Genomic DNA, 15,562 nt, shown 5'->3' on the forward strand with positions numbered 1-15,562 from the left:
CCTGGGTAAAAACTCAAGACACCACCCGACGGGACAGGGAGAAGGACGGCTAGTTTCACTCTTTTATATTCTATTTCCAGAGGGATGGACAATCGCATCAACATTTCCACCTTTTATTAAAGAAAATCACTTTTTGTACATGAACATCCTATTGCAGACAAGAGGCAGACAGCTATGAGAGATATGTGAAGACATATTTTTTTTTATTTTTTATTTTTTTAGGCATAAAGGGGTATGTTAATCCATTTCCACATACAATTCCTATAATTACATATAGGGGGTGAACCGTGAACCGGTTAGAAACCTGTATCTAGTTGCCAACAAGTGCTACCGGAGAGAAGACAGTCCAGAAGCTGCAGGCTGAGAATTAGCTTCCTTCCAGTGTGACGTGGTACATGGAGGTGCTCTTGAGTGAGTGAGCTTCCTCCGTATGCAGGCGCAGACGACGCTGATGCAGCCGTAGTGGCAAGCCATCTCTTCCTCTCTTGTAAACATCTGCTCGTGGTGAAGACTCTGAGCCAGTCATGCTGCTGTCTAGGTTCTAACAGCTGGTTGTGGACTCAGTTACCATTGTAAGTGGATGCCTTACCGGTAGGACCAGGAGGAAACGTTCTCCTCGCTCTCCTGATGCCCTGCAAACTCATCTTAGGAATAAGACTTTAAAACTTTGATCTCCCACACCAAAGAGAGAGAGAGAGAGAGAGAGAGAGAGAGAGAGAGAGAGAGAGAGAGAGAGAGAGAGAGAGAGAGAGAGAGAGAGAGAGAGAGAGAGAGAGAGAGGCAGAGAGAGAGACACAGACAGAGGCAGAGAGAGAGAGACAGAGACAGAGAGAGATGGAGAGACAGAGAGAGAGACAGAGAGACAGAGACAGAGATAGAGAGAGACAGAGAGAGAAAGAAAGAGAGAGAGAGAAAGAGAGGCAGAAAGAGAGAGAGAGAGCGAGAAAGAGAAGAAAGGAGGAAAGAAAAAACAAAAAATGAAGTATTAATAGGGAACTAATCTCACTGTAGTGTTCATGGCTTATTGTGGAAAGCAGGTGTTTAAAACTTTTAGAATTTCTTTAACAAAATTCTAAAGAGAAAACAAAACAAAAAAATCATAATATTTACAGAGATAAACTGAACGTCGTAACCAGGCAAAACAAAGAACTTTGGTTTGGTTTTGGTTTTCCCTTTTCCCTTTGGTTTAAATATTGATTAAGATTCAATTTCTTATTTCTTGCCAAATAAAACTTCAATAAATCAAAGTTTAGAGGCAAAATAACATGTTTTCTCCCCTCCCCCCATATTTTATACAGCATGGAATCTAATAGAATATCTTATGTATTTAATCCATACCAATGTACTATAGGAAGCTTTTATTAATCTGAGACACTACTGCTCAGATATCAAATGGTTACAAATGTACAACAACACATATTTCTCAGTACCCAGAAGTGGTGAAACATTATCCCCAACCTCCAACAGAGATTAATCTTTGATTAGTTTCTCATTGCCTTCAAAATAGTTCTATTGTTGGAGTCTAAAGGAAAGACCATACTTCCTTCCCTCTCAAAGAACGCAGTTCTATACCTGGAAATCTAATAATCATACTTTTCTTAGTTAAAGTTAGACACATAAATCTGGGACAAAATGGCGGTGCAGTATGATCCCAGAAACGAAGCCTCCACCTGAAAGAGCAAAGTTTAAAGTCTAGTCTCAAGTCGCTACTGGCCCTTACCCAGTCTACTTCAAAAAGGTCCCATGTACACTACCTCCTTAAAAAGTACCTCAGGCAGAAAACATGTTTATAAAGTTACAAATCTGAATGTAACTAAAGATACATAGACATTTTATTATTACACTTTCATGTACTGCTTGATAAATTATGTACCAGTTAAAAACACTAAATTATCTCAAGGTGCATTCAATATCTGTAGCGTAGTTAACAAAAACACACACGAAAAAAATATATATTCTATATTCTGTGGAAAATAACACAGCTTCAATAATGACCACTGTTAAAAATCTGCAATTCTGACTGATATCTCTTATTTTATTTTATCTTTTTAAGGAAATAAGCGTCATTTTAAGGCAGTGGATAACCCAAAGGATTTAACACCAATTTTAATTACAGTGATTTACATCGTGATCTGTGACTATGGGGATGCGAGCTGTGATTTTTTTTCCAAGTTTCTCTGACACGTTCTCTGATAATTTTTCCTTATTTTTTTTCTAATTTTTTTTTTTTAAACAGAATGTATTTTCCTAGCAAGTGTTGTTAAGTAAATGTGATACAAACTCTGTGTATATCAGAGAAGACAAAATTGTCAGTTTGGGAGTACCGTTCTCCTGTGGTGTTGCTGTATGTGTTTGTGACTCGCTTCGGGGAGCCTGCTGGCAGCACAAGGACCATCATATCCTATGGTGCGCATGACTCTCCGGATAAAAAAACAGCTTCTGATTGGGCAAGACATATGTCCCAATCTCACAACTGCCACCTTTGGGTTTCAGGTCCTCACAAGAAAGTATGGGGCGTTATTGATAGCAATCAGAATCAGAACTGTACCTGCTTAGACTATCCATATAAACAATTGAAATAAAACATTACATTATACATCCAATTAACAGCCACTCCCAGAACAAAGCTTACAGTGTATAAAAATAGCTACGTAAAAAATTTACATAAAAGGCAAACTGAAAGAAATCCTTAGTGCAGACATTTACAGAAAAAAAAAATCAAACGAAATACAACATATGACCTATTATCATGGCTGCCAAATCTTGTAATTTTATTTTATAACTTTATTTCATTGTTTTACTTGAGATAATTCTCTAAGATCCTGTGATAGCTTAGTAGAATGAACTGCTTAATACTTGAACCATGAATTGCTGTCATTGTCTTTGTATATGTCTTAAATACAATCCACGTTCATGCTTCAATTTGTTTATATTTTTTTCTCTGAAATGATGAAAAGACATAAAGTAGATAAGTCAGTTATCATAACAATCGTTTTTTCATCAACAACAGATCCTTTGTACTAAAAGTGACAATAATTACATCATGAAAGGAATTGTTTAAAGAAATACCATGTCCTGGGTCCACCTATAAACACAGCCCTGTTCATTTTACAATATAGTTTGGAATTCATTACTCCTTCATTTCTTCCTTCTTCCTGCCATCCCTTGCCCCCTCCCTTCTTTTGTAAGACATGGTTAATTCATATAAAGATAGAGGGCTATAAAGATATTTCATGACATTTCATTACATTTCTCTTCAAGTTTAAAATTCATCCAACCCTATAAATCACAGTCTAATTTGGGGACTTGTCTTCAGTTTTACGCTGAGATGGAACTTAACCTAATTTTGAGGTAAACAGTTGAGAATCAATAGATTGTTTACAAGGAATTGAGGAAAAGAGAGTAAAGTGGTGGAGAAGGAAGCATGAAATTGTTACTAGGTACTTGGGTCTCAGTGAGGAGAACAGTAGAATGAACTCCACTCTGATTCCTCAATCTTTCTGAGAGTCCAGCTGTCAGAGTTTATAAATTGATCTTCAATTATCCTACATTTCTCTCCTAGGTACAGCCTTCCAAATGCAATTCTTTCCCATGTCCTCCATCTTTGGTATGAAATTAACCCAAACGATCATTCAGATTCTAATGTGGTTAATTTATATTAAACCTAAAGTTCACAGAAATTGGGCTTTTTACATGTTGTTAGTAGTAGCAGTTACCTCCATGACACACAGGCTAATTAATCCAAAGGATGTCTTTGTTGGTGTCAAGGGGCACACAAGAAGAATGGTTAAGTTATATTTGTTAATAACATAGAGCCATTTCTGAGGCTGCCTTAATCATACAGATACAGCTAATAAATATGAATATATGCAACTTTCATAGCACTGACACATATATTACGCACACATATGTGCACATGTAGGTATGCATATATACACTAACATAATATACATGTACTCTCAAAAAGATAGACTGTGTGTGTGTGTGTGTGTGTGCATCTATACTAGCTTGTCAGCCTTTTCATTAAAATGACTTGGGATGGCTGTATAAATATACTCAAAATTATGCCATATCCTTAAAGTATTTATATATTAAAATTTATTCTAATGGGTTTAAAAAATAAATTTAGAGTTTGTGCTTACTGAACCCAAATACCAACTTAGGAAATAAGGCTTCTTTGTATGCAGTAAAAATTTTTGGCATTAAAAAACAAAATGCAAATGAGATGTTAAGAATCTCAAAAGTGGGTTTTATTATTCAATGGAAAATAATTATGTTGAGTAGGTTAAGGAGACTAGGAGGAGCCCATCCAGGAGCTGTAATTAAGAAGTATCTGCAGATCAAGCTAGGGTTTCATCCCAATGGGGCTTCCCCACTTCTTAGGAGAAACTTCTACAAACAAGGCCCCAAATACACTTACCAGGACATCCAATCCACTCCTCTCTTAGGCTTCTGTTTTGTGATTGTTTTCTTCTAGCTTTTTATTCTCCTCCATATTACCAAGGTCCTTGTTTACATGTTTTGATGCAGTTCTGCAAGAGAAAGAAATAAGTATCACATAGTCATGCAAATAAAAATAGTGTTCTAGTTTGAAAATATTTCAGAAGGGTTAGGATGGGAAATTACAGATCCGTAAAGATCGGCTGAGAGCAACACAGTGGAAAGAAAAAAATAAATGTGTCTTTAAGTTGAATAGTATTAACTAATCTTAAAACCAGATTGTACAACTTTGTTGCACTCTGGTATAATTTTTTTCATGCTACCAGAGAAGTAATTGTTATTATTTCTAATAAGATTTTTATTCTTGGTATAAAAAATTTTTTTTGATGGCTCTTCATTATCTCAATAGACATGCATTGCCATGAATTTCAACAGGCCTGAAGCAATGAATGAAGCTAATGATGGATGAAAACTGTAACTATAGGCCCAAAATAATTTTTTTTTGCTGCTTTTCTTGTTTATCTCAAAATCTTCCATGCCTCCTCCAAATCTGACGAATATAAATTATAGATATAAGGGGGGTGAGTTTGGATGATTTCTCAGAGTTTTCAGTACCTCTGTGAATCCTTGGAAAAGTGATGTATTGAACAATGATATCCACCCAACCTAAAGGAGCTGAGGAAAATTTTGTGAAGTTTGAAAAATTATCTACATAAATGTACATAATATTGACCCCAAGAACTAAAGCAATGAAAGACCTTTACATTCTCTCAGCCACTACTTCCTCCCCAAAGTAACCCTAACTCAGTTTCCACAGGATAGTTTTAGCTGTTCATGGAATTTATTGACCAACAGTCTCCTAGCATAACTATTCATTGGTTATTCATTTGACTTTTTAGTGAAAGTCAACTTTAAGTCTGTATCACTCATAGTTTGTGATAAAAGAAGTCTGTGGGGATAGTGGACTATGCCAGGAAACTTGGTGAGTTTGGGTGGGTTCAGAAACTCCTGCACCCCTCTGAGGACAGTATGAGTTTCACTACTCCTGACCAGATTCCTGGCCTGAAACATGTGGCCACAACTCTCCACCTAATAACATGACCTATGGTCACATAACAGAGAACAGAGTTCTCCATGTTAATCAGTTATCTAGCTAGGCCCTGAGGGTTTAGCCAATGAGCTTCCCTTCCTAGACATTCCTTCCTGCAATAGGTATTTAATCTCTGATGCATCTGAGGAAGTTGTATGCAACTATTTTCCACGACAGACAGTGAATAAACTGTATGGAAAAGCCAGGACTATTCACGGGGAATCACAGTTGGGAGCCTGGAGGAAGCCTTCTACAGAGCTATACCACCTAAGTCTCTTGCACAAGGTCCATCCACATTCCTGGACCTTCACCCCCTGAGCTAAGCGGGAGTTCCCCCTCCCCTCGGCCAGGGCTCATTTCCTCAGCCTGCGGGCCCCATCAATTCCCAACTCCCTGTGATTTCCAGTGGTGTCTGGATGTCCAGGAGTTTGGGAATCCCTGACTCTTTGTCCTCAACCTATCTTGTTTCTCATCTGGACTGAGTTCCTTGCCCTCCCTACCCCCCAGTGGTACTTCCGCAAGTTCATCCACCACCCGATGGCAGTGTAGGGTAAATACAGTCTAGTGTTCTGCATTTTGCCTGCCTGAGTTGAGTTCCCACACACCACTGGTGAGGCAGAGTGCAGAACCACAGTAGTCATGGGTAAAAGTAGTAGTATAGGCATCTGATAAAAATGTGGATTCAACCAGTATAGGCTGTTTGCTGTTTAGTTCTTCTCGGCCTTCAGACACACAATTGAGACTGCTCGTGAGGGTCTGCTACGGCTCTTGTACTCTCATGTGGCTCTCTTCATTTGATTTCTGGACATTTAATACAACACTCATTGATATTTTACCCTTCTTGTTTATTAGATGTAGTGGTTCTGTTATCTAGTTATCTGTCTTCTTTCTCTAATTTTTCTATTAATTATTTATTGATGTATTTATTCTGTGCTTATCCAACCCCCCCCTTTTCTTTAAATGCTAGCACTGTATTAAAAAAATAAAACAAAACAACCTGTACTGGCTCCACCCTGCAGTTTTTCCTAGGGAATATCATGCCTTTCTATTGCTAAATAGAGATGATGAGAGGGTAATCACAGTACTTCCACCAGGGATCAGGCTAGTGTGGGGGTTAGGTGCAAGCTTAACAAGGCTCATTCAACCTGTGGTCTGTCCCTTTCCTAAACAACACTCTCAGGCATCCCAAGACCCTGCATATTCTCCTTCCCTTTGCCCTAAAATGTAGACATTTCTCTTCAGTCATCTGTCATGCAAAATGTCAAATGTGAATAAACTCCTTAGATTCTTTTTGATAAAACAAAAGATCCTTGAGAATAAAGTACATGTTCAACTTATATTTTATCCACAATGCATAACATAATGGATGGACTGTGAGTGAAGCACAGGCCCATTTATTCTACTGCATTGACCAATTCAACACATTATGTTTCAATTTCATGTTCTCACCCTTATGACATTATTGTCATATCCTGCTCCTGTCGCATGTAAGGGAAGTTAAAACTCCTACACTGGAACTAGAATGGTATCACACTCCACGATTTCAGAAGGTGCTGTGATCACACAGATGGTGTATCCTGAATATCCTCTCAGATGTTAATCATATACTTTAATAACTGTAGTTTTTATACATCCAAGAAAACATGGCAATCAAGAAAATACATTGTACCTCAGCATCATCTCTTATAAAAATTATTGGCTTTATACTTTGAGATTATGATATTGTTGATATTGTTATATCATCTTCCCATTCCATTTCTGTTCTACTCTATATGAGATGCTTCTTAAACATAGAGTTAAATAATTGAAGATTAAAAAAATGGAATGTGCATACTTATAAAAATATAGTGTGGTTAGTATAGTTGTGTTAAAACCAGACAATCTGAAACTCATAGTAATATACATTAGTAGGTCATATTTTATCTGCAATAATAAATTTTGATACATCAAGAAGTCATACCAATTAAAAGGATATGCACCTAATAAAAATATAAAGTAAAAATTAACAGGGGTGAATAGATACACTATAGAATTCAATATCCCTTTCACAATAACTGAACTGACACTTAGATAAAGAATTAGTGTGTGTGAGCATACAGAAATAATATGTACTAGGCTATCTTTCTGCTCATAGATATGTTAAAATATTAAAACATAAAAATGAACACTTCAATTTTCAATTTTCTATTGAGGGGTGGGTAGTAGGAATAAAACACTGACTAGTAAAAAATTACTGAAATTTAGTAGAACAAAAATCATAGTAACTGCATGAAAACTGGGTGAATACAGAGTCAAGTAATTAAATTGGCAGTCAAGCCTTATAAAGGTGCTATTAAAACGTTTGCAAAATTATAAAGAAAAAGATAAAGAAACCAGAAAATTCTAAAACTGAATCAAACACCTTGAGCCTAGAACTACAAATTAGAAATTATGAAGTCATTGTTATTCATCAGATGAGCTTATTAACATCTCAAGAACCAAGATAGAAAAATACATGAAAACAAAGGATATGACTATAAAAATAGTTCAGTATAAATTCTAAAACTTAAAAAGCAAAGTTTTGTGGATGTGCATGGGCATGCCTGTGTCCACATACGTGTGTGTATATGTGTGTATGTGTGTGTGTGTGTGTGTGTGTGTGTGTGTGTGTATGTGTGTGTGTGCATGTATGTGAAAGCTAGAGGAAAACCTGGATGTGTCTACAGAAGGACGATCTACCTCTGTCTGTCTGTCTGAGCCACTCACTGGCTTGGAACTTGAGACATATTTAAATTGCTCAATATTCCAAAGAGTGAAAACTTGAAAATCTATACAAAAGAGAGTATATCCAAAATAACTGAAAGTGGGAGAATGTCATGACTCTGTAAAACAAATCTCATGGAATTTCCTGTCAGTAGACATGCACCCCAGTGAGGTAAGGGTTTTAGATTACAGCAGTGGTTCTCAACCTTCCAATGCTGTGACTCTTTAATACAGTTCCTCATGTTGTGCTGACCCCAACCATAAAGTTATTTTCCTTGCTACTTCATAACTGTAACTTAGCTAATGTTATGAGTCATAATGTAAATATCTGATATACTGAATATCTGATATGTGGCCCCTGTGAAAAGGTTGTTTGATTCCCAGAGGTGTCATGACCAGCAGGTTGAGAACAGATGGACCAGAGTAAAGTGATGTCACCAACATCTTAGATCCATTTGAACAAACTACAGCTCTTGAAGGAGGAACAGCCAAGTAAATTGAAAAAGACACTCTTCATTGTTGTAAGAAACTGGGCATGGTGGTACACAGCTTTTGATCTCTGTAATAGAGATGCTGAGGCAGAAGTGCACTAATCTGAGACCAGTCTGTGCTACACAGTGAGATCCTACCTTAATGACAACCAAAGAAAAAAATGTTACAGCAAAAAAGTAATATCACTTGTGAAGATGGTAAGTATGTCAATATAAGAAATATCCTAAAGAGGCAAAAACTATATACTGGAAACCTGCAGCTTTCTCACATTATACAACATATAATTTCATAAATTTGAAGATACATAAAGGACTAAGATGATTTAAATGGTTATTTTTCACTTGACCCTGATCATTCCAGGAGACTTCACCCATCCATCACAAATGTGCTTTTATTTCAAGTGCTCTTAGGAATCACTTGAATAAAACAAATCCTAGTGTAGTTCATGGATGGAATGCTTACTGGAGCAGATAGTGTTAACAACAATAACGAAAGTTAAATGAAAAATATCTGGGATTTAATAGACCACTAGTCATGTGATTACAAAGAATGCACTGAGGAATTTAAAAATAATATTTTGAACCTAATAAATAGAAAAACAGAACATGTTGCTGTTTATGGAATATAAGTAGCACAGTAGTGGGCTGGAGTGATGGCTCGGCAGTTAGGACCATTGCCAGCTCTTGCAGAGGACCAATACCCATAGCAATTCACAACCGTATGTTAACTCCAGTCCCACATCATCTTCCAAACTGTGAGAGCACCAGGCACACACATGGTACACATACATAGCCATAAACAAAATATCCATATACTTAAAACAAATGAATAAATAAATATTAAAAATTTAAAACAAATAAATAAATAAAAATTACAAACAAAATATTTAAATAATAAGTGATACATTACTCTGTGTGATACTGGTGGTTTAAATGCTGTGGTATAAAACACAAAAGCTTAAAATCATGTTCTCTATTTTTATTTCAAATAATTAGAAAAAAGAGCATGTTAAATCTAAATAGCAAAAAAAAAAAAGCAATAGTAAGTGAAAAAGTATCTACGCTTGAAAAGAACAAAATCGAAGGAATGGGGCAGGTACAACAAAGTTGATAGAATTTTAATTTTCACCATCTTGCTTAATTTATAGGTTGTTACAGTTGCCCAAAAATGCATTGCAAATTATGTGATCCATAAAATATGAAAGAAAAGAAAGAGGTGCCAAGATGAGAGTGGTGAATGAATTTTCTGGAGGGAAATTATAGTTCTCAGGATGAGTTCCTGCATCCTTCATCTCTCCAGGCAGAAGAGGTAGGACCATCGTTGCTTGCAGTATGGAAAAAGGGTCCGTTACATATAACACAGTGCACTTATGGAATATGTGTTGGACAGCTTGAGAATGATGCCTTTTAAAGTTTATAAATGAATAGGAAACAAGCCAATACAGAATAGCAAAGAGAGAAAGGGTTAACAAGGACTTTCTCCATTCTTGTCTTAATGCCACTTTCTGACACTGTCACTGCTAACACTTACAAGGCCAAGTGTTTTACATGCATGGCACTGTTTATTTTTAGTACATTTCATTTTTATAAGGAAGTCAGTAAACCCGCAGTCACAGGGCTGGCAAGTAGCAAAGGCAAGAGTCACTCCAGCATCTTTGACTCTAGGCTCTATACACAGTGCTGCACAGTTATGCAACCCAGCTAAGCTGTACCACTGTCAGGTGAGCTGTTAGTGGCCTGGGAGGAGTGGGGAGATGGGAAGGAGAGAACACCCTTGGCTGCATGTGAGCAGGTAAGATTCGCACGCACTTTATTGAGAACTTCTCTCTTGTCTTTTATTATAACTTTAACAATTTTTATTTCATTTTTGAGTTTATAATATAATTACATCATTTCCTTTTTCTCTTTTCCTCCCTACAAAATTCCTGTATGTCTCTACTTACTCTCTTTCAAGTTCATGCCCTCTTTTTAAAAGATTTTTTAATTGGTTATTTTATTTATTTACATTTCAAATGTTATTGCCCTTCTCAGTTTCCTCTTCCCCCCAAAAAACCCTATCCCATCCTCCCTCCCCCTGCTTCTCTGAGGGTACTCCTTCACCCACCCACCCACCCACCTCACTGCTCTAGCATTCCCCTACACTGGGGTATTGTATTGTATTAAGCCTTCACAGGACCTAGGGCTTCCCTTGCCATTTATGCCAGGCAAGGCCATCCTCTGCTGCATAGGTGGCTGGAGCCATGGGTCACTCTTTGGTTGATGGTTTAGTCCCTGGGAGCTCTAGGCAGGGATTAGGGGGTCTGGCTGGTTGATACTGTTGTTCTTCCTATAGGGTTGCAAACCCCTTGAGCTCCTTCAGTCCTTCCCCCAACTCCCCATGTGCCCCCTTTTTTCATTAGATAGAATTTTATGAAATATGTATCTTTTAATCTTGGAAAGTTTCCAGAGGTTTGAAAGAATTACATGGGTTAGAACTCCATTTCCAACTAACAAAGATAAGATTTTCGTCAAGTCACTCTCTTTAGCAAAGTATGTATTAACTGATTTGAAGGACAAAGCACTTATAAAGCATTTGTCCTTTATCAATGAATTGAACTATAAATTATGATCACTGCTTGTATTAAACATTTTTTTCATTAGTAAGTTTTCGGTAATGTAGGTTGTAAGAGAAAATTGAAATCATAGAATCTTAGTAAATGAAGATGCAACTGGAAAGAAACTCTGGCTTAAACCATCAAGTACAACTTGGGAGGTAGAGAAGGGAGGCTTGAGCTTCGTGGGTGTCCTGGCTAGTTTTATGCCATGTTGACACAGATAAAGTCATCGGATGAAGGAAACCTCAATTGAGGAAGATGGGCTGTAAGCAAGCCTGTAGTGGCGGGTGCCATGTAGGAGGATCTGCAGTGGGTAGGTGAACTTCCCGGAGATAGCCCACTCTAGGATAACTATGAGGACAAATTTTCATACAATAATATGAATTAATGATTTTACAGAACTCCTGATTTGATATAAATGATTTTAGGAAGTTAGGATAATTGATAGAAAATTTAAGGAGATGGTTGAAGTTGTTTTGCCAGAAACATATAATAAAGTTAGAATTAAGAGCAAAAAGTGCTCCTTCCCTTGTAGGACAGTAAGGGTTGCATAGGTTAGAGAAGGAGTGCAGTGAGCTTTCATGTGTTGCAACCACATAATTGTACTAGGAAGAGAGAAAAGTTAATGAACAAAGAGAAAAATTCCATTCTAGGTTGGGTCTGAGTTCCTGGATTTTGTGATCTAGGCATGTGGTCACAGGTTTTGGTGTGCACTATGAAAAGGCACAGTTATGAACAAAGAATAAATAATTCTGAGCACAGCATAGAGAATAGATGATTAGTCTAGCTGAACAAGACTTCAAAAGTAAAATGTAAGATAATCTAATTCTTGGTAAATACAAACTGCTGTTCACTAAGCATAGGAAAAAACTTCTACTATAGACTTGGCTCACTTTTACTTTGTTAAGCAATGACCAAAGAATTGTTGCTCTGGAGTTATGATGAACTTGTGGAGAGAAAGATAGATGAAATGTTTAGTTTGGTATGAGTTTCAAAAGAGGAATACATAATCAATAATCTTGTTGTAATTTCCTTTTGTGTAATGTTGCTAATCTTTTTTTTGAAGAGTATGCTTTTGTGATTGTTTTTAGAGAATGTGTAACTTGTGGCTATGAGGTAACCATTTTCTTCCATAGAGAACATTGTTCTGAATGCTATCAAAAGGTTAAGGAAAAATAAAGTTGTCGGAGCCTGTTCATTGAAACTTTTCTCCATCCACCAAATGTATGCATGTATATGTATGTAATAGTGGTTAGAGTTTTGCTCAATCCATGAAATATGAGTATGTGTATGTATGTATATATGTAAAATAGTTGGAGTTTGACCATTGGAGCATGCATCATCCACCAAGTGTGTGTGACTGTGCCTGCTTTACACTATAGCTCACCACACACCCCTTCCTTGGATCACTGAACATGTTGTTGGAGCCGGTCTTTGATGCTATTTTCTTAATTAGTGATTGATGGGGAGGACAAAGCCCATTGTGGGTGGTATAATGCCGGGGCTGTGGGTCTTGGGTTCTATAAAAAAGCAGGCTGAACTAGTCAAAGAGTAAGCCAGTAAGCAGTTCCCCTCCATGGCCTCTGTATCAGTTCCGACTTCTAGGTTCCTGTCCTCTTTGGTTTCAGTCCCATCTTCCTTTGATGATGAACAGTGACTTAGAAATGTAGGCCGAATAAATAACTTCCTACTCAAGGAGCTTTGGCCATGGTGTTCCATCATAGCAATAGCAACCCTAAGTCATTGATCATTGCTGTCAGTTTTGAGCTATAAGATCCTGGCCATATCCTTTCTCCTAGGTGCCACACACACTTTGCATGACGGCGGTATTTGAGGCATAAACTTCAAGGAAAAATCAGTCTCCTACCTCCACATTGTTGCCTGGCACCCCAAACTCAGAGGTAGCCCAGATATGTCCTTGTACTGGTGTGCTAGGGGCCCACCAAGATATCATTTCTTTATAACAAGAAAGAGAAAATTCAGACATTGCTCTCTGACCTTCACCAATGTTCCAACTTCCTAGTTAAACCCTGGCTTGGAATGTTAAGCCATTCTAACTAATTGCCTCCAGACTTGTGGGTAGGGCATTAAACCCTGGCTTGGAATGTTAAGCCATTCTAACTAATTGCCTCCAGCATTGTGGGTAGGGCATTAAAGTTTACAGAAAGAGAGACCGCATTGAGCATTCTAGATTTGGCAGGATTCATTCAGCAGTCGGACTCACTAGCACTGGGACTAGAACTAGAACTTAGGTAGGCTAGCAGCTCCCAGGGCCCAAGCGCTCTGGGCCCAGGGGGAGGGAGGGAGGGGTGCAGCACCAGTTGAGATTCGAGAGAGTGAGCATTCAGATATGAGCATTCAGCATGGAGCACTCGAGATTCAAGCCTCTACCCTCCTGGCTGGCACCCCCGCAGTCCCCCAGGACTCCGGCCTGGCCCATGTGGCCCGTGCTCTGAGCCCAGGCGGTGCTGCACCAGTCCAGAGAAGCTGGCTGATGTTTTAGATCCAGTGTGTTTTAGATGGCCTCAGATGTACCTCGACTACTGAGCTGCCAGATTTTTCATTTCTCTCTTTTGCAATGATTGTAAAAGCCTCATGTCATTTTTAAAGAAATACACTCAGACCTTACACCACTTGTGTTGAGTCTGTTTGTTAAAGCCGAATCCCGTGCACACTTGGCCAGAACCCATCATCCCACGGAGCAAGGGACCCAGTAAGAAACCCCAGTCCGTGGCACCTAGGCGATATCGTTCTCTATAAACAGAGGAAAGAACAACACACAGGGCCGGTGTGAAGAACAACATGAGTGTTCAAGAGAAATTTCTAGGTGAGGAACAGATCCCAACAACTTGAGATCACAGAGTTGTTGCCAAAAGTCACATGTCTACTAGGCAGACTAGTCTAAATCTACATCTCATCTGAAAATGCCATGCTGTGAAGGATCAAAAGTTGTTTTTCGTTTTTTTGTTTGTTTTGTTTTTTGTTTTTGGTAACTTCTCAAGAATGTAATACATTGGAAAGAAGCTCTTCCCAGTGATATCATTAAGTGATTATTTCCTTGCTTTTAGTTCTCCAGGAAAGAAGATAGAGGAGTCATCTGTTCTGGCCTCTATGGATGGCTTCCTTTTAGCAATAATTTAGTGGGGGTGGGGAAGTGGTAAAATTCTTGAGCATGTAAGTTCAACAAATATTGCCTAATGCTATGAGGTCTCGTTAAAATAAATAATCCCAGGATTTTATATTTTATGTATTGCAAACAAAATACTCTATACTGCAACTATTTAATAGGTTTTATAGTTTTCAAAAACAGGCGTGCATTAACTCTTCCTGACTCCAGGGTTAAATTCTGTGATTTATATTTTATAGTGTGCCTAAATAATACCACATAAAGGTGTCAGGACTATGAGTTTCAGGACAGGCACCTTGGCAGTAGAAAATTGCCACTGCCAGCAGACTGACCATTGACTCCTGGGCAGGTGATTAGGGGCATCGCCAAGATAATACTTATTTTCCCCTCTTCTCTGGTCACAGCTGTCAGCACAATGAGTCTGTTCTCAGGTTAACCTAATGAAAAACCAGAGGTGGAGGAGAGAGCTCTAATCCCAGCTGAGAAGGGGCAGCAATTTCTTGTCTTGGAGAATAAACAGTTGGGTTTTATTGCTACCACTTTTCGTTTGCTATCCTTAGACTTTGAGACTGTTCTGAGAAATTCCTCACGAAAATAAGGAATGCTTATGTTCTCTGCTTAAAAAAAAAAAAGAAGAAAAAGAAGAAGAGAAAAAAAATCAGTAAATAGCCTTTCCAATTTTGCTAACAGTGACTATTCAGACCTTACAGTATGCAGAATATTGAAGGATAAAAATGAAAATTAAAAACCCCGAGTTTCCATGAAAACAAGAAGATCCTATTGCACTGCACAGCATGACTCTGTGTCCATTAACATTCTAATCCTGCTACAGAAAACAACCTGGCTCAAGGCAAGGAGAGATATGTTCCCCTTACCTTGGGAAAGATAACAAAAACCCCAATGATTTGCTTTTTCTGTGGGCTTCATCTGTAAGTTCACACAATGCAAATACTAACAGGCACACATTTCTTACTTGCAACAGAGGTCAAAATTGAGTTTGTGAGATAGTAATAACTTCAGTTTCTCCTAAATACACACAGATCCATGGTTATTCATGACAGGGTCAGGTGGTTACGTT

At 38.0% G+C, this 15,562-nt stretch overlaps 1 protein-coding gene across 2 annotated transcripts in view; it reads right to left on the reverse strand.

Annotated features, from left to right (window-relative positions):
- Nucleotides 1-1,343: 1,343 nt before the first annotated feature.
- The window catches only part of Alcam (activated leukocyte cell adhesion molecule), a 196,296-nt gene continuing 182,077 nt past the window's right edge, over nucleotides 1,344-15,562 (reverse strand). For both annotated transcript variants that reach the window (XM_031364062.1, XM_031364063.1), the window contains 2 exons: nucleotides 4,421-4,532; nucleotides 1,344-2,941 (listed from right to left, as the gene is read on the reverse strand). In XM_031364062.1, the coding sequence (XP_031219922.1) occupies nucleotides 4,445-4,532 (88 nt within the window). In that variant the 3' untranslated portion in view covers nucleotides 1,344-2,941; nucleotides 4,421-4,444. The remainder of the gene's footprint in view (nucleotides 2,942-4,420; nucleotides 4,533-15,562) is intronic.

This window comes from Mastomys coucha, unplaced genomic scaffold (assembly GCF_008632895.1).
Source record: "Mastomys coucha isolate ucsf_1 unplaced genomic scaffold, UCSF_Mcou_1 pScaffold12, whole genome shotgun sequence".
NCBI lineage: Eukaryota > Metazoa > Chordata > Mammalia > Rodentia > Muridae > Mastomys > Mastomys coucha.